The sequence below is a fragment of the Cryptomeria japonica genome, chromosome 4 (assembly GCF_030272615.1).
Source record: "Cryptomeria japonica chromosome 4, Sugi_1.0, whole genome shotgun sequence".
In the NCBI taxonomy this organism is placed as follows: Eukaryota; Viridiplantae; Streptophyta; class Pinopsida; order Cupressales; family Cupressaceae; genus Cryptomeria; species Cryptomeria japonica.
Window position 1 is genome coordinate 24,408,657 of NC_081408.1, and position 24,679 is coordinate 24,433,335.

Here is a 24,679-nt window from a genome sequence, read left to right on the forward strand (position 1 = left end):
CAGATGCAAATCCCTCATGAAGGTTTTCATCTTCACAAAGGCCAGCTTCAAACCCTAAGGCTCAACCAAAATCCTTGGGAGGAAAGAGAAAATATTATTAGCAAACCTAAAAAATGAACTCCAATGGCTTTTAATAACTTTCTTCATTCCCTATGCCCTAATTATGGTTTTTCCTCTTTTCCCTAGCACCACTTTAGGATTCCCATACTTAATTTGTTTTTATTTTAATAATTCTCTTCCTAAAGGAGACGCCCATTTTCTCTTTATAATTTTTAGTGACTTCATATTATGTTCACTTTTGAGGAATATAATTTAACTTTTTTACAATATTATTAAATAATGCCTAATATCCTCCCATCAAGCCAAAACATGCTGTCTGAACCTCGAGACAATCAACCCAACATGGGTCCTCTATCCATCTTGTTATTCTACGAGGAACTGGTGATAGACTTAACCTTGATAACTGAGCTGGCTAGGAAAGGGGCATTACACAACTATAGCTGCTAGAAATTACAAAGAATAGTACATATTTGATGGGAAAAAAATGATAATTGTATTCAAAAGAGTAAGAATAGAATGCAGATTCTGCTCTCACAATAAACTGTCTTCAAGCAACTCATCCCAAAACAAAGATTTTCCTCAAATATATAGCTGCTGGAAGTTATCAAGAATTAAAGTATATACATGATAAAATAGCAATTATTATATGCAAAAGTGAATCCTGATTGCTAATGTTGAATATGGTTTCTACAGGTCACGTGATATCCTCACAGTTGTGTTCAAGCATCCCAAAATGATAATGTTCCTCTCTTTATGGGTTTGCAAAAGATAATGGAGCTTTGCCTGGACGTACATCCAGGAGTGGGCAGAGAACCTACCTTGCCACACAAATATGCACCCAAGACAAGGCCCAGTACTGGAACTCAAAAGAAAGAATTTTATTTAGTCCGATGGATATCTGATAGATTTTACATCAACTTGACTAAAAATGATGGCCAATTATACCACTGCCCAATATATTTGTCATTGTCAACACACTCCATTTACACTATTATCTGATCATTAGTAAAACCTATCTAACCAGATGCTTGTATTAATTAAGCCTTTAGAAAGGGAATTGCAGATTTCTCATGGAACTGTGGTGGGCTAATTTTATCAGCATCCAAGACTCATGAAAACATATTCTGTCCCATTTTTTAGATCTAACTGAACATCCATCCCACTTAAGAAGGTTTGAAGAAGGGCACAAGGTGCAGTTCGATTATATGAGATTTCCAGGTATCAAAGAATTTTGGATGGGTTATGATGTCACCAACCCCAACCTTCTTGTTCTATTTGAAAAAGAATTTCCAGATTTCTCGAACATTGGAAGCACCATCTGCAATATCCACTACCAAATGAGCTCCCAGAATACCTGCAAAAGTATGAAGTAATTTCACTACAAGAGTCAAAATTTTGAACTGTTGTGGATACAGATTGAAGAAATGAATAATTTCTGCTGAACACTTTTAGAATAAGCTAAAAACTAGAGAAAATGTAAAAATATGTTATTTTTTTAAAGAAAATATTGAAGAAAGATTTCAAACAATATAATATCCAGGTACAAGGATTTACTATACATCAACAAGAATAATGCTACAGGCATGTCCACGAGGCTCAGAATAATCATGTCACATAGAGTTAAGCACCATTATCCATAACATTATCATAATAACCAAAAAAATCTTTAATTACATCATAAACAGCTTGTATGTTGACCACAAAGCACGGCCTATATAAACTCTTCCTGATTATGAGTTAAAAATAAAAAAGAATGCAGTCATTTTATAAAGCAGAAAACCCAAACCCAACCTTTAAAAATACTATTGTTGGGCATTCAGAAAGATTGTATCTTACAAGCTTGTACAAATAAAAATGGCAAATGCTGGATATTTTATAAGTGGGCCAATGTCACTTCATTAAAATGCGTCTTATATAAGACACTCAAATTTCATGAAGCCATATGTTGGCAAAAAACAATTGAGAAGACTTACAAAGTTGTTTAGACTGCTTCATTAACATCCAACTATCCCAAATTAGCATACATTTTGAAGAGAGATGAAAGCCAGACAAATCAAATAATCCCGTCTCCCAGCAAACCATTAAAAACTTTAAGAGCAGATCAAAAAACTACAACAAACAAAATTGTGAATGTAAAGGCATTACATCTACAAACTATGTACATACCAAACACCATCAATCTACAACATGCACATACAAGCTAGCACTACTTGATATTAGCTATCCATCAAAAAGCTATTAGATATAGTCATGAACATAGACACAAGATAACAATAATGGGTATAAATGTTTGTACTTTACCATCCTCTTCAACTAAAGATTTGAATTGCCGAGTACCACCACCTACTCCAAAATAGTGTTTTTTAGCAGCCAGATAAACAACACCATATGGGGGTCGCAAACACTGTCAAAAAAGCAAGTGTTAGATAAACCGTGCAAAGGAGGAACTCATTCTTTGAGTAATATAATTCCAGTTCTGGCTATCATTTCAAACTTCAGATCAAACTGACTACAGCATAGTTGTGCCTTTTTTATTAAGAACAATCCAAAAAAATAAATTCTTCAAATTTAAAGCTAACCTTTTTAATAAGCTCATACAATTTCTGCATTGAACTTATAGAATAGATAGTTTCTGCTGTCAAGATTATATCATAGCCCCCTTCAGAAATATCTCTATCTCTGGCCCGCTCACAAGCAGGGCTCCGAGAATGCTTCCTACTGCACTCCACCTGTTTAACCTGAGTAAAACTTGTGGGCGTTTCCTGATTATTAGTACTTATATCTTGATAAGAAAAATCATCTAGAGGCAAACCATCCTCAAGTAAACATTGGTCAGCCTGTTCCACTGAATCAACCTGATCAGTTGCAACCATAGACAACAAAGTGTGCAATTCTCCCCAATCACCTGCATAGAAATGTATATCTGGTGCTAAAGAATTTGCTGTTGTCGAGGCCACTGCACCATCAGCATGGCGGGGGAGTTTCTCACAAGCCTGCTCAAGGTTTGCATTCACATTTGGTATCGTAAGGCATCTTATAACCTCAGCATTGAAGTCTTGAAAATGAATTGTCGAAGCCCCCTGCATAACAAGCAAAAATGAGAGTAGAAGCAGAAGTGGTGATGAAGTGCACAGGCCACAAATAAAAGCCTACTAATATTTTTCATATAAGTAATGTCCTACCTTCAGGCAAGCAAATATTCCTGGAAGTCCATGTCCGCAACCAAGCTGGAAATATCAGGTGGAAAAATAAGTGATCTTGTAATCCAACCACAATTTTCAAAAGGAAAAAATGTCCATGGCTACAAAATCTAACAAACCATCAAATTCATTTGCCTCACTTTGTACCATTGTTCCATGGAGTTTCTTGATGGGGGAATGGGGGGACAGGTTGATGGGTTTCAGGGACGGGTGACCAAGGGCCTAAGTTTGGGGATGGTGGTGGGGGGAGCAGCAGGGAGGTGGCACAAATACATAAAGTACTTGAAAAATTGGTTATAACATGATCTGTAAAGAATAAGTATAAGAATATTAAATGAAACTTTGACATACTGTGTAAAGTTTAAACCATAGAAGCAATAGTCTACAAAATCCTGAATCCTGAAGCCAACCAATTTATTCCCTGGAAAAATACCAATTCATGAAAAAAACCGTTGACCCAAATTTCAATTATTTTTTAAATTTAAATCATGTTAAAATCATGTTAAAAAACCCCAAAAATGGCAAAAACTGTGAAAAAAATCATTATAAAAACTTGCAAAACTCTAGAAAAACTCGTAAAATTACTTAATTGCTTAGAAATATAGTTGATCTATGACAGAATCAGAGTCAATGTGGAATCAACGTTTTAAAAGTTTGTTATTTTGTCCATTTTCGAGGGGGTGGTCATCATTCCCCACATTTCACTTGTTCAAATCCACGAGCTCAACGACCCAACAAAAGCAAAAAGTTTGCGAGCTCAATGGCCCAGCAGGGGTTTGAACCTTGGTGGTTGCCTCACCAATGGAGTGTTTCTACCACAACACTAAATGTCTAAAGGCCTAAGATATCGGTTCTTGGCATTTTAGGCTGAGTCCTAGTTCTTGCCCGGTCCTAGTCCTCCTCGGGTTCTCCTTGGGTTCCACCCGGGTCTTGCCCAGGTGGATGGGTTCTCTATGGGTCCTGCCATAGAGAACCCACAGAAAACCCATCCACCCAGACAGGATCCGGGTGGAACCCAGGGAGAACCCGAGCGGACCCAAGAGAACCCAGGCCTGTGGGTTCCCAAAACTGAGGCCCATGGGTCATAAAAACACAAAAACCAATATAAAAATACTTTTTTAAATATTTTTCTAACATGTAAACCCATGTCTCTCTGATCTTTTCCAATATGCTTCACCGGTCTGCTCTAAATTCTGTTCTTATCCTCTACTTAAGGCTGCTCATATACTCTCTTGTTCTATCGCACGTTGACATGTATTTTGTACACAATCAAACACAGAATAAAATACCCAAGGGTACCTTATCCTCTCTTGAATAAAGCCTCTGATTGCTGAAGATGTCGCAAAAAAAGGATCAATCAGGATGACTCCAAGGTTCTTTGATGTAGGGTCTCTACGTGTGGATAAGCACCAGTGGTCGTTGTGAATGTTGTTTCATCAAGGGGCCTTATGTAAGAACCCAACTTGGCTCTCCTCTGCTGACTGTTTCTTTTGAATGCAATAGATTTGAATTTGTTTTGGTTTTTGAATGTTTATAGATTTTTTTGTGTTTTTTTTTTTTTTTGGTAATAATGAGCAATGAAACAATACTGGAATAAACTCCTATGCTTAAAATAATACTGGAACAATAATATTACTGCTGGAATTAATTTACGAAACTATCAAGTGAATGTTTGTTCTGTTTTATGGCCAATATGCCTGGAAAACAAATTCATTACAATGTAAGATAAAAACCTGAGTTTTGCTGTCCCAGTAGTTGAAAAAAAATCTGCCAACTGCAAATTTTAATTCTTTTGAAAAAATTACTGTTCACGCGGTACTGTAGCAATCCGCACGGCGGCACTATTCACGCGGTACTGTTCACGCGGCACTATAGATGTCTGTACGGCGGGTACTGTAGCGTTTACTGTAGCGCGGGTACTGTAGCAGCAATTGTATTTTGAAATGATTGCTTCAATTCTGATTTTTAATGGCTGCCAAATGAAACTGTAGGTCTGCAATTAATATATATTCGAAAATCTGCATACCCTAGATGTCTTCCCTTCTTTTTAAAGCCCAAATAGAACTCCAGAATGAAGCTCTCCTGAAATGCCAAATTTAGTGGATATTTCACCACCTCAAATGGTTGCAACACTGAAGAATTGTCGCTCTCCAATGGCTGACTAAATCAGAAACCCTTGGCTTCTTCTCCCAAGTTCATAACAAACAAATATCAATTTTCTGGATGGATGATATAAAATGAACTCTTAAGTCCCTTCTTATTCTTTCTTATGAGAGCTCGAACACTTCCTTGGCCAATGTGGGATTAAAGACATATTCACACATTATAATATTAAAGTGACTATTATTATAAAGTTACTTTATAACTTTATAATAACATTAAAATATTTAAATAAATCACTTAAGTCACTTTTAATTAAATTAATTAAATATAAAGTCACCTTTTTTAATTTTATTTTATTTAATGACTTAATAAGAAATTAATTTAATCAATTTCTCCTTATTTCTCCACTTAGCCTTCGGAGAATGTAAAAGCTAAGAACTCCAATGAGATGCTAAAAAGGTGGGGACATTACACCTTACGTTTCCGTTATTGCAGGAATAGGATTTCCTAAAACTAACAAGTTCTCAAAAAAGGATCAAAAGGTGGGGTTTGCAAGAGATGAATTCTAATCTAATCCTAAGAATGACTTAATGTAGGCTAGCTTTGGTAAGATTCTACCAATTTCAGTATTGCCAAGACATAACAACTCAACTGAAATTGATGCGATCTTCTAAGGTGACTAATGATTTTTCAATTCAAGATGTTGTGACCATTTCACACATCGCCCCATTAAAATGGGGACCCCCTCTTTTTGCTTTTGTTTTGCCTGTTCTTCTCTCTGCTTTTAGGGTTTTTGAGTAAGTGAGTGAGTTGTCTGGACTAGGGTTAAGCCTTAGGGGTTTCTTTTGGATATTTTCAAGCCAAGTCCAATCAAATTTTGAAAGATTATTAAGCATCCTCCCGAAGATTGCAAATTTTGAAATAGGATGAGCCTGTCAGAAAGTCAGGTATGTCTCAGGATAGGTCCAGTCAGGATTTTGAGGGCAAATTCAAGCTATGCCTAAGTGCTAGCATTTTGAGGATGGAATTGTGCATTTTTGTCTGGGTAAATTTTGACCAAATTTTTGAAGGCTTGGTAACTGGTTCCTGGCCTTGAAGATGACCTAACCCTGCTTGGTGAAGTGATTGAAGACCTAAATTGTGGTTATTTTGGCTTATAAAGGTGAAATCGCTCCTGTCCCTCTCCCAGGGACCAAGGCGAAAATGTTATTTAGTGCGTATTTGTCTCTAACTTCCTTCAATTGTTTTGTGCAGGGTCTCCAGGGGAGATGATTGGACGTGAAATGAAGATTTTGAGGATTTTGAAGATTTGAAAATAATGAAGTTTGAAGGATTAAGACAAATCGCTCCTGTCCTCCACTGAAGGACCAGGGCGAAATGATTTATTTTGGTCATTTTTTGGCCTTGGTTGATCAAATTGAAGCATTAAGGACACAATGAAGGATGAAATGAGCATAATGGAGTATCCAGACTTCGTTAAAAGCATGGAAAGGTTGAACTTTTTGTCTAGCAAGATGAATTCGCTCCTGTCCCTCACCAAGGGACCAGAGCGATTTTCTTTGTACACACCTTCTCGGACCTTTTCTGGATTTGGGCTCTCGTTCATGGATTGTAAAAAGATGATATCTTCCCCAGCAAAAGAAATTTGAGATGAAAAGTGAAAAGATTTGGCCTTGAGGACAAAAGGCACTCCTGTCCCTCACTGAAGGACCGGAGCTTGAATTCCAAATTTGCATTATCCTTGCAAGATTTAAGTGATTTCGCGATTTGAAGAGGTCAAGGGAAGTATGTTTTGCCCATTGAATATAACTTGAGTAGGCCACAAAGAAGAGAATCAACCCAAATGGCAATAGGCGCTCCTGTCCCTCTCCAAGGGACCAGAGCGATTTTCTCACAAGACAAATTTTTGGCAAAGGTAAAGCGAGTTTCAAGTTTGAGATGAATGAAGGGAGGCATAATCGGTCCATTGAAGATAATTTTGAAAGTTAGCAAAACATAAGAGAGCTCATAATTGCCAAGGCGCTCCTGTCCCTCTCCAAGGGACCAAGGCGAAAAACACATTAACAAGCCTTCCTCCCCAAATTGGGACGAATCCAGGTCAAGGCACAAGATTGGAGTGATATTTAAAAATGCTTCAAGGAAGAATGGAGTTGCAAGGACCACAAAATTCGATGAAAATGGGCTAGGGCACTCCTGTCCCTCTCCAAGGGACCAGAGCGAAATCTTCAAGTATGCCTAAACACTTAACGTTTGAAATGCTATTTCTTGTTTCTAGGGCTCAAGATAGAGGGGAGAATCATGTTTTATGCCTTGAGGGTAATTGGAGGTTGATGTGGTCAAGAATTTGTACAATAAACTAAAAGGCGCTCCTGTCCTTCACTGAAGGACCAAGGCGATTTTCATAAAATCAACAATTTTCCTCCAAAACCACGCCAAGACAAGTTTGTGCAAAGTGAGAAATGTCTTTCAAAAAGATGATAAACAAAGAATTGCCCCCAGGAATCAACAATCTTAAGCTCAAATGCAAAAATCGCTCCTGTCCTCCACTGGAGGACCAGGGCGAAAATCTTTGGAAAGCCCATTTTGTCCTGAGAAAGCGAGTTGAACATGCATTGAAGGGATGAATGAAGATCATTGTTTGCCTCCAAACTTGAATTGACAATTTGAAAGACAAAGACCAAGGACAAAGGGTGAGATCGCTCCTGTCCCTCACCAAGGGACCAAGGCGAAAATGTCCTAAGGAACACTCCTTCCAAAGATTGAATAAATCAAACTCAAAGTTCCAAATGAAAATCCCATTTTGGACGTCCAGGAAGAGATTTTGAACGTGAAAGCAAGGAATACAAGGCAAAAAATGAAAAGGCGCTCCTGTCCCTCTCCCAGGGACCAGAGCGAGATTATTAACAAATTGATATTTTTACCATGCCTAGACGCCAATGTCCTCCAAATCACATTAAATGCCAATTTCGCTAAAACTCCAAAATATTTTAAAAATTAAATTGACATTTAATAAGAGCGCATAGCATTTAATGATTAATTTTGAGCCTTAAAAAATCAAAATTTTTAATTATAAAGGCATTTAAAATTAATTATTATTAAATTAAAATTCGAAATGGGAGCGCTTAAGGTATTATTTTAATGTTTTGGGGCAAGTCGGCCTTCTCCTTTTATTAATTTTTGTTTATTTTTGGTTCTATTTTACCAAGTCGGCCTATGGATAATGAAATGGTGAGCGCCTATATAAGAGAGGTGTGTTGAGCGATTTTAATCCATCATTCACTCATTCATTCAAAGTGCGATTTGGAGAAGCAAGGAAGGTGCGAAATCTGGTCTAAGTTGGAGTGAATTTTGTTGAAGACTAAGGTGGTGGAGTTGATGCTCGTGAGGACTAAAAGAGAGGCGCATTTTGCTAAAGGGAGTTTTGATCTACATTTTTTGCCTAGCAAATTTACCTTATTTTGCATCGTTTTTTAGAGTTAATTCTCAAGTGGAGGTATGGCGAGATTATCCTAGTCTCAATGTTGATATTTTGAATTTTGAATTTCAAATTGCGTAGTTAAATTTAGGAAATGATAATTCAAAGATTTATCATGAAGTTTCCTAAATGTTTAAATTGCAAAATATATTACTCATTATGAAATGTTGTGTAGGTGTCAAGATGGCGACCCCAAAGGCAGGAGCATCCACTAGTCGTCCAGCTCTCATGAAGGAAGATCAAAGGAATGAAGAATTGGAGACCAAGATCGTGTCAAAATGGAGCAACATTGGAGATACCAACTTGGGAAACTTCAGTGTGAAGAAGTTTCGAGAGGTCCCTTACATTGGAAAGCCATCACCTGTCGCAAGGAGAATAATTGAAAGTGGCATTATCAAGGCGGCCGGTTTCCCTCCATCAGTCCAGTGCCATGAGCTGATGATCGAGTGCGCCCGCCATTATAACCCACAATCAAGATCAATCGTGTCCAAGGAAGGAAACACTCTGGCTTACCTTTCAGAAGAGGCTATCAGTGAAGCTCTCCATTTACCAGAACATAAAGATATGATTTACAAAAGCTTGGAAGGGGCTAGGTCCATGTACGAAGATGATCCAGACACTTGCTTGAGCGTTATCAATAAGAATTGGTTACTCAAAAGTCATCCTCGCCTGAGCAAGATTCCCAACACACCACATAGGATCGACTTCCAAGAGGAGTACAGAGATTTGATAACTTTACTCAATCGAGTTACAGGGGCTCCTCAAGCCTTCTATTTTGAGAAGTGGATGTTCTACTTCATCCAAGTGATAGTTCAAGGAAAAGGAACAATTCATTGGGCTAGAATTATTAGCCATTGCTTAGACGTGCAGTTAAGAAGACTGAAGGCTACCAAATCCTTCCACATGAGCTCGTACATCATATATGCCTTGATCAGGAGTTTTGAATATGCAAGATTACCTCACAGAGGAGTGATCGGAAGAGGGCCCGGAGAAGTCAGAGTTTGTGATTCTTATGTCCATTTGCATCATCCACCTGGAAGTGACTACAAGTTAGTCAATGATACCTTCACGATGAACATCACCAGGACATTGCAAGGCGGGATTCACAATCGGCTATCTCAAGATGCACAGGAGCTTGTGAAAAGGTATGGTGCTTGGTTTATCCAATTCCAGAAGTTTACATATATTAGAGTTCATGGGTGTCCTTCACCTCCATATATGTTGCCAAGATACCCGACAGACAGGATAGTGTTACTTGAGGTGACTAGGCAGTTGGCAGCTTATGCAAAGGCATTCAGACACAGACATGGAAATGGAATTCCTGTACCTATCATACTAGGGAATTCAGTTGAGTTATGTCCTAATGCTCTAGCCATGGATGACACAGAGAGGGAGTTGGCCTTATATTCATTTTCATTCTTTGCCTTGAGAGAGAATTTTGATCCTTATGGATATATAGAAGAAACAGTTGGTAGAAAGTACAAACACGAATTTCAGATAGAGGACTTTTTGATGAATCTCTCAGATGATTTAGAAGTGAAAAGAAAGATGCATTCCAGGTTACCTTTAGATTTCATCAGGAAATGCAAAGTTTACAGAGTGGCCGATCAAGCTCAGGACAGTGGCCGACATCTCCAATCATCTTATGACCGAGAAGACAAAGTAGTGAAGATAGATTGGAATGAGCCTGAGGTTTTTGACTTAAAAGCTTTGATGGCTCCAGTTTTGTCTTGTACTCGCAGATGGGTTGATGTGCAACATCAAAAGTTGAGAGAACAGAACATACCTATGACTTTTACTTTGGAAGAAAGACCAGGGGAAGGAGGAGCAAGTGCAAGTGAAGGCAATCCTCATCCTAGAAGCACAAGTGAAGGTAATCTTCGAAGTGCAAGTGAAGGCAATCTCCATCCTAGAGGTGCGAAGAGGAAAGAAAGACCTGAGAAAAGAGAACCCTCCAAGAAGAAACAAGAGGCCAATCGAGATCGCTCATCCGGTACATCTTCTCGACATGAAAAAAGAACAAGTCAGAATGTAGGACAAGAGAAGAGGGTACCTAAAGTTGAGGAATCGATGGAATCAATGGTACAGAATGATACACACAAATCAACGTCTCAACGTTCATCAGGTCAATCTCCTCAAGTTAATGAGCTACATGAAGACAAGAATAATGATGAAGTGACATCTCCTCTCCGAGAAGAAGAACCATTGCCTAAAGAGATACAAGTTACAGAGACAAGATCCGCCATTCCAGATTGGTTGAAAGAGAGGCTAACAAGGGTGATTGTGATCGAAGATGAAGATAATGTAATTGACTTAGAGAGCCTTGTAGGAAATTCTCAGGGAGTAACAGAAAGGAAGAAGGCCACCAAGATGTCCAAGATGATCAAAGATGAGATAGGGTCCAGGAAGTTACAGATAGCTACACCGGCAGTGGACAAGTATGAAGGTGAAATCCTTGCAGAAGAGTATGATGTAGAAACATTTGAGCTTGGTCCACTCACTGCCGAGCAGACACTGGATGAGGCAACTGATTCATTTGAGGCACTTAAAGAAAAGCTTAAAGAAGAAATGGAAAAGAATAGAAAGCTTGAGCGAGAGGTCGGTGCCTGGAGAGGCTACTTTAGCCATCTCAATCAGCCTTTGGGACGTCAGGATCCAGCAGTATCTCCTGTGCAAGCACTTCCCCTTGAATCAGTTGGCGAAGCAGAAAGAGTTAAGAGCTTGGTTCAGCTTATGAGCTCTTGGATTGACAAATCCCATACCGTTGCCATTGAGTTCGCAACAAGAATGATGCAGACCACCCATCGAGCTATCCAGGTCCTTGAGATCATTCACAACCTAATGATAACAGTAGCCGCCTTTGCCCACACTAGAGATGTTATCATTCCTGTTCTGCAAGTAATCAGGCAAACACCAAGGAAAATCCTAGCACAAGAAAAGATAATGGATGGAGGAGCTCATAATTTACTCCAATGGTCAACTCTACTTCAGATGAAGGAAGTTCTTTTCGAAGACATTAGTACCAAATGCAATCAAGTTGAGGAGGTCATCCATCCAATTCAAGACAAGGTGTTTGAGGTGTTATGTTCTATTCTTGGCAGGAGGATTGAAGATGAGACAGATGTGAATCTTCAAGAGTTGGAGGAGAAGGTCAAGGTCATCTTTTGCAAAGATGAGAATGTTATCACAGATGAGCAAAGGGATCAAATGTTCGCTACTATGCTCCTGATTGAGAAAATCAAAGAACTCGAGCCTGGATGGGATGTAGCTCTTCTCAAGGCTTTCGATCAGGTCATCCACTTGGAGGAACGAATGAGGAATCTTCCCGAGATTCCTATTGCTGAGATTGAAGGAATTGTGTCTAGATTCGTTGCATATGCTAAGAAGGAGCATTGGAAAGGGAACAGGGTTCTAGAAGAGAGGTTGTTATAGATGATGTGGCACCTTAATTATCATTGGTCTATGTTTCCTAGATTTTTGTGCCAATTAAATATTTGGCTATGCATTTAATATTGTTCAATAAAAGGGGAACTTTTTGTAATAAACCCTAATTAGGGTTTAGGTGTCAAAATCTCAGTCGTTGATCTTCTTTTGATCTAGGCCGTTTATTGTAATTGAGGATGCTATATATACCCTCATTCATTTTCATTTTGTCATTAGAAAAAAATGAGAGATTAGAGAGAGTAAGTTAGAAATTAGAAGATTAGAGCATTGAAGAGAGAATTTTAAGCAATTGTTGTCTATTTTTGGCTTTGAGATCAATAAAATATTGAAGTTATGGTGTTTTATTGCAATTCTTGTGGCTACTTTCATGGTTGCTTACTTTCTTGAATCATTCTTGGTCGAAGTAGTATTCAAATTTGAAGGACTAAGTGTTGAGCTTGATCTTTGGTGAGATTCACGTTCCAAACCACTGGCTTCTTGCTGATTGTAAGGACGCCTTGTGTGGTCAACTGGAGATATTTGGATTGCTTAAACCTTCAATCATTATTGAGCTATTGATATGTACCTTCATGGTAGTGTCCATGATTCTTGATGAATTGAAAAATCATTAGTCACCTTAAAAGATCGCATCAATTTCAGTTGAGTTGTTATGTCTTGGCAATACTGAAATTGGTAGAATCTTACCAAAGCTAGCCTACATTAAGTCATTCTTAGGATTAGATTAGAATTCATCTCTTGCAAACCCCACCTTTTGATCCCTTTTTGAGAACTTGTTAGTTTTAGGAAATCCTGTTCCTGCAATAACGGAAACGTAAGGCTCCTTGATGAAACAGCATTCACAACGACCACTAGTGCTTATCCACACGTAGAGACCCTACATCAAAGAACCTTGGAGTCATCCTGATTGATCCTTTTTTTGCAACATCTTCAACAATCAGAGGCTTTATTCAAGAGAGGATAAGGTACCCTTGGGTATTTTATTCTATGTTTGATTGTGTACAAAATACACGTCAACACGCACCAAGCTGTTCTAGACTACTGCAGATCTGCTTTTATTTATGTCCTCATTCTGTTCAACCTTCTATCCTAATGCTATTCTTATTCATCTGTGTCGTGCTCTAACTTAGGATCCTTTTTTTTGTGGTTGAATGATGTTGTATTATATTATTCTCTGTAATATCTGATGTGTTTATAACTGCTGTAATATACCATTGCAGCAGTCCAATTGTATATTTCATTTTTGTATGGATTGTATCGTTGTAATAATCAATAATGGTAGCGATAGTTTATAAATTATATAATTATATTTTATAATTTGATGTTTGAACATATATATATATATATATATATATATATATATATATATACAGACGAACCCGTACCCGTACCCAAGAAAGAAAAAAAATTCCCGAATCTGTACCTGAATCCGAACCTGAACCGGTAACTTAGCTAAAGACATATATAATATATATAGATATAAGTATATATGATATTTAATTTATAATTGATATAGTTAATTTTTACTCAAAGAAAGACATACAATTCATTATGTGAGCAATATATCCAAAGTGCTCCATGAAATAAATTTGACTGACAACAAACAAGCTTAAATGGTTGTAATAAAAGAGCCTCCAACACAATCATTAAAATGTATCTCTACCTAAAATAGTAGTTGCAAGCTAGGTATTGCCAAAACCAGTGGTTTGCTAGTCTTTTACTTCAGCTAAACAAATGCCTCTTGTTGAATTCTACCCCATATAAAAGACTTACCAATTGCCATCAAGGAATATAAAGCATTGCCATCAAGGAATATAAAGCATTTCAACTGTGGAATATGATTTGATAAGCTTTCTCAAGTATTGAACTACCCCTAGAAAACTCCTTGCCTCAATCACAATGAAAGTCTTGGATCACTTCAACATGGCTTCCACTTTTGCTAAATTCCTAACCATAGCTGGATCTCTGTCAGATAAATTTTTATCTCACCTACTTCATAGACTTAGCTAATCTTTGATCTCAGACTTAGACAACTATTTAGTGTATTTGGTGACTGCCCAAATGAATATTTGCCTATGTAATCAGCAATATGAATATAAACAACAACAATCAATTTTCTACAATCATGGATTAAACTCTATTTTAATTACTCTATATATCTCTATGCAATGGAAATGTCCTTAAGTTTTAAAAAAAGTAGTTTGTGTCTATTTTTCTACAATATTTTATGATTTTTTAAAATCCAACTTTTTACCCACTTTTTCAAAAAATCTTGTACTTTTGGTTTGCCAATATTTTCTTCAAATGATTTTTGTTGCTATGATATAAAGCATTGCAATTGTGGAATATGATTTGATAAGCTTTCTAAAATATTGAATCAAACCTACAAAACTCCTTGCCTCAATCACAATGAAATTCTTGGATCACTTCAAAATGGCTTCCACTTTTACTATTTGTCTGTTTACTTTTGATATCAATTACTTCATAGACTCAGCTAATATTTGATCTCAGACTTAGACAACTATTTGGTGTATTTAGTGACTGCCCTCTTATAAAGTTAACTGAATATTTGCCTATGTAATCAGCAGTATGAATATAAACAACAACAAAAATTATTTTCTACAATTCATGGGTTAAACTCTATTTTATTTGCTCTTTATATCTCTATGCTATGGCAACTCTATTTTATTTGCTCTTTATATCTCTATGCTATGGAAATGCCCTTAAGTTTTTTAAATAATAGTTTTTGTCTCTTTTTCTACAATTTTTTATGTTTTTTTTTTAAATCAGATTTTTTGCCCATTTTTTCAAAAAATCTTATACTTTTGGTTTGCCAATTTTCATCCCAAACTATTTTTGCTACTATGGACTTTAAACTAATAAACATTAAAAACATGACAATGATTGCATTGATATTTGAACATTAACAATGGTTGGCAGCGTTCTGAAACTTTGAAAGCAAACCAAGAATAAGTATAAGAATTGCAAATGAAACTTTGGCATACTAAGTGACATTTAAATAATAAACACAAAAAGCATTGCAATGATTGCATTAACAATAACAATGGTGGGCAGATCTAAGGTCAAAGGGCAGTGCCCCTTGTAAGGATTTGAAGCAGAGCCCCCAATGTGATCAAGAGGCAACACCCCTTGGGGGTCCAAGGGCAGAGCCCCCAAAGGAGTCAAGCTGCAGCACCCCTTGTGGGGCCTAGGGGTAGAGCTCCCGATGAGGTCAAGAGACAACAACCCTTGTGGGGATTTGAAGGCAAAACCTCCAACAAGATCAAGGGGTAGCACCCATTGTGGAGGTTTGGGGGCAAAGCACCCCACAAGGTCAAGGGGTAGGACTCACGGGATCCTGTTGATGTGTATTTTGTACACGACCAAACACGGAATAAAATACCTAGAGGTATCTTATCCTCTCTTGAGTAAAGTCTCTGAATGCTGGAAATATCACAAAAAGGATCAATCGGAAGGACTTCAAGGTTCTACTTTGTAGGATCTCTACTCGCAGATAAGCACCAGTGGTCATTGTGTTTGTTGTTTCTTCAAGGGGCCTTACGTACTTTCAAAGAAAGCTTGTCCGTGTTACTATCTTTCCAAATGAGGGAATAGGATTTTCCTAATACTAACAGATATTCAAAAAGATCAAAAGATAAGGGGTTTCAAGGAAGAGATACTTAAACTAATCCTAAGAGTGACTAGATGAAGGCTGGTCTTAATAAGATTCTACCAATTTCAGTATCGCCAAAGGATTAGAACTACACTGGAATTGGTGCAATCTGCTAAGGGTATTCACGATTTTCAAATTACCAAGGAGATAGATACTATCAGGGAGATACGTACCAATACTTCCAATGATAATTGAACTCTTAATCAATTTCAATGTTTCCAGTTGACCACACAAGGCGTTCTTACAATCAGTAAGAAGCTAGTAGTTTGGAATGTGAGTCTTATCAAAGATCAGGCACAACATTCGTCTTTCAAACTTAAAATCTAAATGATATTTCTACTAAGAGTGATTCAAGAAGATAAACAACCATGAAGATGGCCACAAGGATTGCAACAAAACACCATAACTTCAATATTTCATTGATCTCATAGCCAAATAAACAACAATTGTTCAACTTTCTCTCTTCACTACTCAAATTTGCTACTAACAAAATTAAACTTATTTCTCTCCAACTTTCTAACTTTTTTCTCTCTGTCCCTCTAACTTTTTAAAAATGAAATGAGTGAGGGCTTATATAGCATCCTCAAATACAATGAATGGCCCGGATCAAAAGAAGATCAACGGCTGAGATTTTGACACCTAAACCCTAATTAGGGTTTGTTACAAAAAAGTCCCCATTTAGATAAATATTATTAATCCATAGCCAATACAAAATTGGCACAAATACCGAGGAGACATAGACCAATAGGAATTAAGTTGCCACATCATCCTATAACAACTTTTCATCTAGAACTTTGTTCCCTTTGCTATGCTCTTTTCTAGCATATTCAATGAATCTGGACACAATTCCCTCAATCTCAGTAATGGGAATCTCAGGAAGATTCTTCATTCGTTCTTCCAAGTGAAGGACTTGATCAAAAGCATTGAGAAGAGTCGTCTCCCACCCAGGCTCAAGTTCTTTGGTCTTCTCAATCAAGAACATAGTAGTATACATTTGATCTTGTTGCTTTTTTGTGATGATGTTCTCTTCCTTGCAAAAGATGACCTTGATTCTGTCCTCCAACTCTTGGATGTCCACATCTGTCTCGATCTCGATCCGCCTGTCAAGGATGGTACACAATACATCAAACACCTTGTCTTGAATTGGATGGATGCTGCCTTCAACTCGGCTGCATCTGGTGTTGACGTCTTCAAAAAGGACTTCCTTCATCTGGAGTAGAGCTGACCACTGTAGGAGGCTATGGGTTCCTCCATCCATTATCTTTTCTTGCGTCAGAATCTGTCTTGGTGTTTCTCTTATCACTTGTAAGACTGGGATGATAACATTTCTAGTGTGAGTGAATGCAGCCACAGTTATCATTATTTTATGGATAATCTCAAGGACCTGGATAGCTCGATGAACTGTCTTCATCATTCTTGTTGCAAATTCAACAGCTACCTTGTGAGATTCATCAATCCAAGAACTCATGAGTTGAACTAGGTTCTTCGCCCTTTTTGCCTCACTTATTGATTCAAGAGGAAGTGCATGTAAAGGAGATATTGTTGGATCCTGTCGTCTCAAAGGCTGGTTAAGATGGCTAAAATAATTCCTCCAAGCACTGACCTCCTTTTCAAGCTTCTTATTCTTTTCCACTTCCTCTTTGAGTTTGTCTTTGAGTGTTTTCAGTGAATCAGTTGCTTCTTCCATAGCCTGCTCAGTGGTAAGTGGACCAAGATCAAATGTTTCTAGATCGTATTCTTCTGCTAGAATCTCATCCTCATATTTGTCCACCACTGGTGTAGCTATCTGCACTTTTCTGGATCCTGTCTCATCTCTAATTACCTTTGACATCTTTGTGGCCTTCTTCTTCTCTATTACTTCATGAGAATTTCCTATAAGGCTTTCCAAGTCAAATACATCTTCTTCCTCTTCAACCACAACTACCCTTGTCAGCCTCTCTTTCAGCCAATCCGGAATGGCAGATCTTGTTTCCCTCACTTGTATTTCTTTAGGTAGAGGTCTATCTTCCCGGAAAGGAGATGTTGCTTCATCATCATTCTTTTCTTCATGTTGCTCATTAGCACCAACTTGGGAGATTGACTTGATGAATGTTGAGGTGTCTGTCCTTTCCCTTGTTTATCATTTTGTACCATGGATTCCATAGACTCATCAATTTCATATACCATCTGCCTCTGATCTTCTCCTTGACTTGCTTCCTTTTCATGCCTAGAAGATGTGCTTGGTGGGCGATCAAGATTTGTTTTCTGCTTCTTCTTGGAAGGTTCTCTCTTCTCAGGTCCTTCTTTCCTCTTTGAGCCTTTGGAATGAGAAGTATTCTCACTCACACTTGCCTCTCCTTCTTCTGGTCTTGCTTCCAAGGTGAATGTCATAGATACATTCTACTCCTTCAATTTTTGATGTTGTACATCCACCCAGCTGCGAGTGCAGGATAAAACGAGAGCCATCAAAGCTCTCAGGTCTAAAACCTCGGGCTCATTCCAATCTATCTTTCACTTCTTTGTCTTCCGTCTCATAGGATGACTAGAGGTATCTACCATTATCCTGGGCTTGATCGGCTACTCTATAAATTTTGCATTTCCTGATGAGATCCAAGGGTAACCTGGAATGCATCTTTCTTTTGACCTCGACATCATCTTGGATATTCACCCAAAAGTCCTCCACCTGAAACTCATCCTTGTACTTCTTCCCAACTATTTCTTCTTTACGACCATGAGGATCAAAATTCTCTCTCGAGGCAAAGGATGTGAATGAGTATAGAGATAATTCCTTCTCTGCATCTTCCGCGGCTTGAGTATTAGGACACACTTCAACTGAGTTCCCTAGTATGATGGGCATGGGAATTCCATTTCCATGCTTGTGTCTGGATGCCTTCGCATAAGCTGCCAACTGTCTAGTCACCTCAAGTAGTACTATCCTGTCAGTAGGATATCTTGGCAACATGTAGGGAGGTGAAGGACACCCATGAACTCTGATGTATGTGAATTTTGGAAACTGAATGAACCATGCACCATGCTTCTTCACGAGCTCTTGTGCGTCCAAAGACAGTCGATAGTGAATCCCACCTTGCAATATCCTGGTAATATTCATCGTGAAGGTGTCATTGACTAACTTGTAGTCACTTCTGGGCGGATGATGTAGTTGGACATAAGAATCACAAACTCTTATTTCTCCGGGTCCTCTTCCAACAACTCCTCTGTGAGGCAGTCCCGCATACTCAAAACCTCTGATCAAGGCATATACAACATATGAACTCATGTGGAATGACTTGGTAGGCCTTAGTCTTCTCAACTGCACGTCCAGACTGTTGCTAATGATTCTAGCCCAATTGAGCATTCCCTTTCCTTGGACGATCAGTTGTATGAAGAAGAACATCCATTTGTCAAAGAAGAAAGCTTGAGAGGCACCCGTGACCTAATTGAGCAAGGTTATCAAATCCTTGAACTCTTCTTGGAAGTCGATTCTGTGCGACGTATAGGGAATCTTGTTCAGGCGAGGTCTACTCTTGAGTAGGCAATTCTTGTTGATGAAGTTCAGGCAGGAATCAGGATCATTCTCATAGATCAACCTAGCTCCTTTAGAATTTTGTAAACCATGTCTCTATGTTCCGGGAGATGAAAAATTTCACTTATAGCTTCCTCCGAAAGATAGGCTAAGATACTTCCATCCTCGGCCACAAACATCCTTGAGTGTGAATCATAGTGCCGGGCACACTCAATCATCAACTCATGACACTTGACTGCGAGAGGGAAACCTGCAGCTTTGATGATGCGACTCTCAATTATCCTCTTTGCAACAGGTGACGGCTTGCCGATGTAGGGCGCTTCCCGAAACTTCTTCACATTGAAGTTTCCTAGGTCGGTGTCTCCGATATTACTCCACTTGGACACGATCCTGGTCTCCAATTCGTCATTCTTCTGATCCTCCTTGATGAGAGCCTGTCGAGTAATGGATCCTCTGGCCTTGGGGGTCGTCATTTGACACCTACACAAGAGCTTAAAGTTAAGATTTGAGCATAATATCTTCATTATAGGAGATTTGAGACCTTTCAAGGAAATAACTAAATATTAATTTGAAAAATAATGATAAATCTAAGAATTATGGATTTTCAAATTAAATTAAAATCAGATTGTACAAGACTTAGATTTTCAAAATAATTTCTATGGAAAATCAAACCAAATCTTGAATAAAAAACTTCAAAAATCTGATTCTTCATACCTCTTCCTTGGATTTTAGCTATCAACCTTGAAAATGAAAGAAGGAAGATGATGACTTCGCTGGGCAAGAATGTTAGATCTGAATTTCTGGTCTTCCTTTGGATGAATTATGCTCCAATCAGCCTTCAAATACTTGGCAAATTCTGGAAATTATCCTCCAATCTAGCAAGAAATTCGCCTCCAACTTAGCTAGAATTCGCTCCTCTACATCTGCTCTTCTAGTTCGCATGAGAACAATGAATGAATGATTTAAATTCATCAAAATACTCCTCCCTTATATAGGGCGCTCAACTTAATTCTCCTTGAGGCCGACTTGACAAATATAAAAAAAAAATGAAATAAAACCCCTTTTAAAGGATGGCCGACTTAGCAAATAAAGGGAAAATAATAAGTATTGAGCGCTCAATCATAATTTTTATTGTTAAAATTAATTCCAAAGCTTCAAGGGTGGATTTTTCATTTATTTCAAGGCTTAGCAATTAATTAATTAAATTATGAATGCCTTAATTCATGGCGAACTTGTTTCAGCCTCCCATATGTCTTGTAATAGGCTAATTTTAGCAAAAATTTATGGGCTAGCTTAGGAATGTCAAAGCTTGATTAAGGCTTGACGAATTTTTTGCTCTCCTTAGGCATTAAGAATATCCAAAGTGATCTAGGTTTAAATCCTTTCAAGGCTTGTTTGGACCCCTTTCCTAGGCTTGTTCACTTCATGAATCAAAATCTTTACAACCTAGATTTGCAATCTCCCATGTCCTTGTCTTCACAATTTTGCAACTTGCCCTTGATTCAATCTAACAAGGATGAAAAATAGGTGTTTTTGAGGATTTCGCACTGGACCCTTTGGAAGGGTCAGGAGCGATTTTCCTGACTAGGCCATGAATACCATATTTTCTTCACTTCTAAATCCTCCGGAAGGCGAGCTTACGCTTGTTTTGGCCTAACAAAGTCTTGGATTTCAACTTTTAGCTCTTCACATGAGTAAATTGGGTGAAAATAGGTATTTCGCTCTGGACCCTTTGGAAGGGTCAGGAGCGATTTTCATCATTTGGCTCAATTCCTTCAAACTTGATAATTGTTGACCATTGAAGGACATGCCCAGAGGCACCTCTAATCTTGACCCACACTAGACTTGACATAAATTTGAGGGAAAAGATAGGTTTTGAGAAAATTCACTCTGGACCCTTTGGAAGGGTCAGGAGCGATTTTCTCTTTTTAGGTCAAAATTCATTTTTGCTTGATCCTTAACTTCCTCCAAGGCAATCTCCAGGGTCTATTCATCTCAACCAATAAGTTAGCTCAACAGGATTTTGAAGGAAATACTGCTTTTTAGGAATTTTCGCTCTGGACCCTTTGGAAGGGTCAGGAGCGAAATTCATCTCTCAGGCCAATTTTCCAATCTCCTTCACTTCAATTCATCAACATTAGCTCAGTTTGAACCCACTTCCCAACCTACTAGCATTGGTTTGATCTTCAAAAGGCAAAAAAGGTCAATTTTGCTCAGTAACCTAGCCAGGGACAGGACCTATCCAGAATTTCGCTCTGGACCCTTTGGAAGGGTCAGGAGCGAAATTCTCTCTTGAGCTCAAAATTCACATTTTTTGAAGATCCAAATCTTTCCAAGGCATTTCAAATGGCTTCTTTCACTGCAATCCAGGCCTAGTTTTACTCAAACCTTGAAGGAAAAGGTGACTTTAGTGTTTTTCGCTCTGGACCCTTTGAAAGGGTCGAGAGCAATTTTCTTTGCTTGTAGCTCATTTTTCATCATTCCAACTTCAATCTACCTCACAAGGCTAGGAAATAGTTTTCTTCTTTCACCCAATCCAAGTTTGATTTGGTTTTGCAAGGCAAAATAGGAGATTTTAGGATTTTCGCCCTAGACCCTTTGGAAGGGTCAGGAGCGAATTTCCTCCTTTGGCCTAAAAATCATCACTTTTGAAACAAACATCAAATCAAAGGTAGTCTCAAGGGCATTTCTTACCTTAGGCTAGCCTTGGATTAGCACAAATTTGACAAGAATAAGTAGGTTTTAGGATTTTCGCTCTGGACCCTTTGGAAGGGTCAGGAGCAAAAATCTTGTTTTAGGGCTATTTTGTCATCCTTCCAACTTCAAATCACCTCCAAGGCATAGAACATCTTGTCTCTCTCCTTTCCAGGGTATAAAAACCAAAATCTTGTCTTGAATTGCAAGGAAAAAGGGGAATTTTAGAAATTTCGCTCTGGACCCTTTGGAAGGGTCAGGAGCGAAATTTTCATTAGGCTTTCAAATTTGCATTCTTGGCAACTAAAATCTACTCTAAGGCAATCCAAATGCCTTCTCACACCCTTGTCCAAGCTTGGCCTTGCTCAAAATTTGGGAAAAAAAATGTTTTCAAGGATTTTCACTCTGGACCCTTTGGAAGGGTCAGGAGCGACAATCACCTCTAGGCTCAATTCCTTCATCTTTCATGGTCTCTAGCAACCTAAAGTCACTCTTAAGGGCAACTTCCTCTTGATTTTGCCTTATCCCACACTTGACCTAGCAAAAATTTGATAGCAAAAAGAAGTTTTGAGAAAATTCGCTCTCGACCCTTTGGAAGGGTCAAGAGCGAAATTTTCATTTTTGACCCAAAATCATCATTTTCTAAACTTGAAACTTCTTTGCAAGGTAGGATTTCGTCCTTCATCACCCTAGGAATAAGATTCCATGTCCAAGAAAGGTCAAAAGATAGGTTTATAAGGAATTTCACCCTGGATCCTTTGGAAGGGTCAGGAGCGAAATTTTCTTTCCTGGTTAGAATCCTTCATTTTCACAACTTCTAAACATCACCAAAGGCTAGACTATGTTCATACTTCATCTCATCATGCCTTGGACATCAAGCTTTGGCCAAATAAGGCAAGAAATGTCTCTTAGAGAGATTTTCGCTCTGGACCCTTTGGAAGGGTCAGGAGCGAAAACGACCTCAAGAGGCAAAAGCAAGTCATTTTCCTTCCATCCATGCCATAACAAATCAAAACTTGATTTCCTTTACTGCAAAAGTAAGAGCTTTTAGGAATTTCGCTCTGGACCCTTTGGAAGGGTCAGGAGCGAAATTTTCATTTTTTGTCCAAAATCCTTCATTTTCAATGCTTTCAAATCTTTCAAAGGCAATAAGAATGTCCAAGCTTCCTTCCAAGGTACCCTGCAAATCAAAGATTAGCCAAACTTAAGATGAAATATGCTTTGGGAAGATTTTCGCTCTGGACCCTTTGGAAGGGTCAGGAGCGAAAATCCCTTTCTTGGCTAAATTGCTCATTTTTCAAGCTTCAAACCACTTCACAAGGCAAAATTAGATCATCATCCACATGAGGAGCAAGGTTTCTAATCCATTCAAGTCAAGAAACAAGGTTTATGATGAATTTCGCTCTAGACCCTTTGGAAGGGTCAGGAGTGAAATTCTCCTTTAGGTCAAAATCTTGTCCTTCAAAAATCCACCAACTCCATCTCAAGGCAAGATCAAATCAATTCACCCTCAAACATACCCTAGAAGGCAACACTTAGCCAAAACTGAGAAGAAAAGGTGGTCTAGAAGGATTTTCGCTCTGGACCCTTTGGAAGGGTCAAGAGCGAAAATCAAGATTTTAGCTTGATTCTTGACCTTTTGAACTCTAATCCTTCTTGATAGGCGAACACAAACCTTTCTTCACGCATCCCCATCAAGATCCTGTCTTTAGCCAAGTAAAAATGAGAGCTTTCAAAAATTTCGCTCTAGACCCTTTGGAAGGGTCAAGAGCGATTTTCACCCTCTTGACTAGTTCCTCACCTTGGTTCATTTCATTTCCTTCCTGTAAAACTCTTTCAATCATCATCAGGTGCATTCGCTCATCAGTTTCTGAAATAACCACTCCGATCTCCCTCTGATCACTGACTTTGCTCAATCGACTCAGACCTAGAAGCAAACAGGACTCTAACAAGAAAACCATCAAACTGGACTTACCCTGACCTTAGACCTATCCACCCTGCTCTTCAATCTCACCATCCTGATTCTCCTGAAAGGAATACTTCATTAAGGCAAACTTAAGGCTCCAGGCAGACAACTAACAACCTCCCAAAATTAGGCTAGACTCAGCTTGAAACAAACCCTAAAATGAGCCCTCAGAGACTAACCCTAAACTAGCCAGCCCAGACAACCACTCACTCACTCAAAACCCAAGCAAGCAGAGAGAAAAAACTAAGGGAAAGCAAAACCCTAAGAAAAAGAGGGGGTCCCCATTCTGATGGAGTGATGTGTGAAATGGTCACAACAAATCCGAGGGCACTGCCCCTAGCATGCTCTTTGTTGCGATACAAGGAAAGGTTGAGGGGCAGAGCCCTTGCCAGCAAGCACAAATAGCACCTCCAAAACCTCACAAACCATCATTGCAAATGTCATTTTCATAAATTTATCACCTTTTTTTTGGTTTTCAGTTCAAGTTTCCAGCTGGTGGCTACAAGAGAGTCCTAGGCAGCGGTCGGATGGTGGTGGAATGTCCCCCCCTACAATTCCACATCCC

At 38.5% G+C, this 24,679-nt stretch overlaps 1 protein-coding gene across 1 annotated transcript in view; it reads right to left on the minus strand.

Moving 5' to 3' along the window:
- Nucleotides 1–917: 917 nt before the first annotated feature.
- The window catches only part of LOC131030850 (histidine protein methyltransferase 1), an 82,190-nt gene continuing 58,428 nt past the window's right edge, over nt 918–24,679 (minus strand). The window contains exons 5-8 of the mRNA XM_057961783.2: nt 3,243–3,287; nt 2,640–3,140; nt 2,362–2,464; nt 918–1,414 (exon numbers count right to left, since the gene is read on the minus strand). Coding sequence (XP_057817766.2) covers nt 1,332–1,414; nt 2,362–2,464; nt 2,640–3,140; nt 3,243–3,287 — 732 coding nt within the window. The 3' untranslated portion in view covers nt 918–1,331. The remainder of the gene's footprint in view (nt 1,415–2,361; nt 2,465–2,639; nt 3,141–3,242; nt 3,288–24,679) is intronic.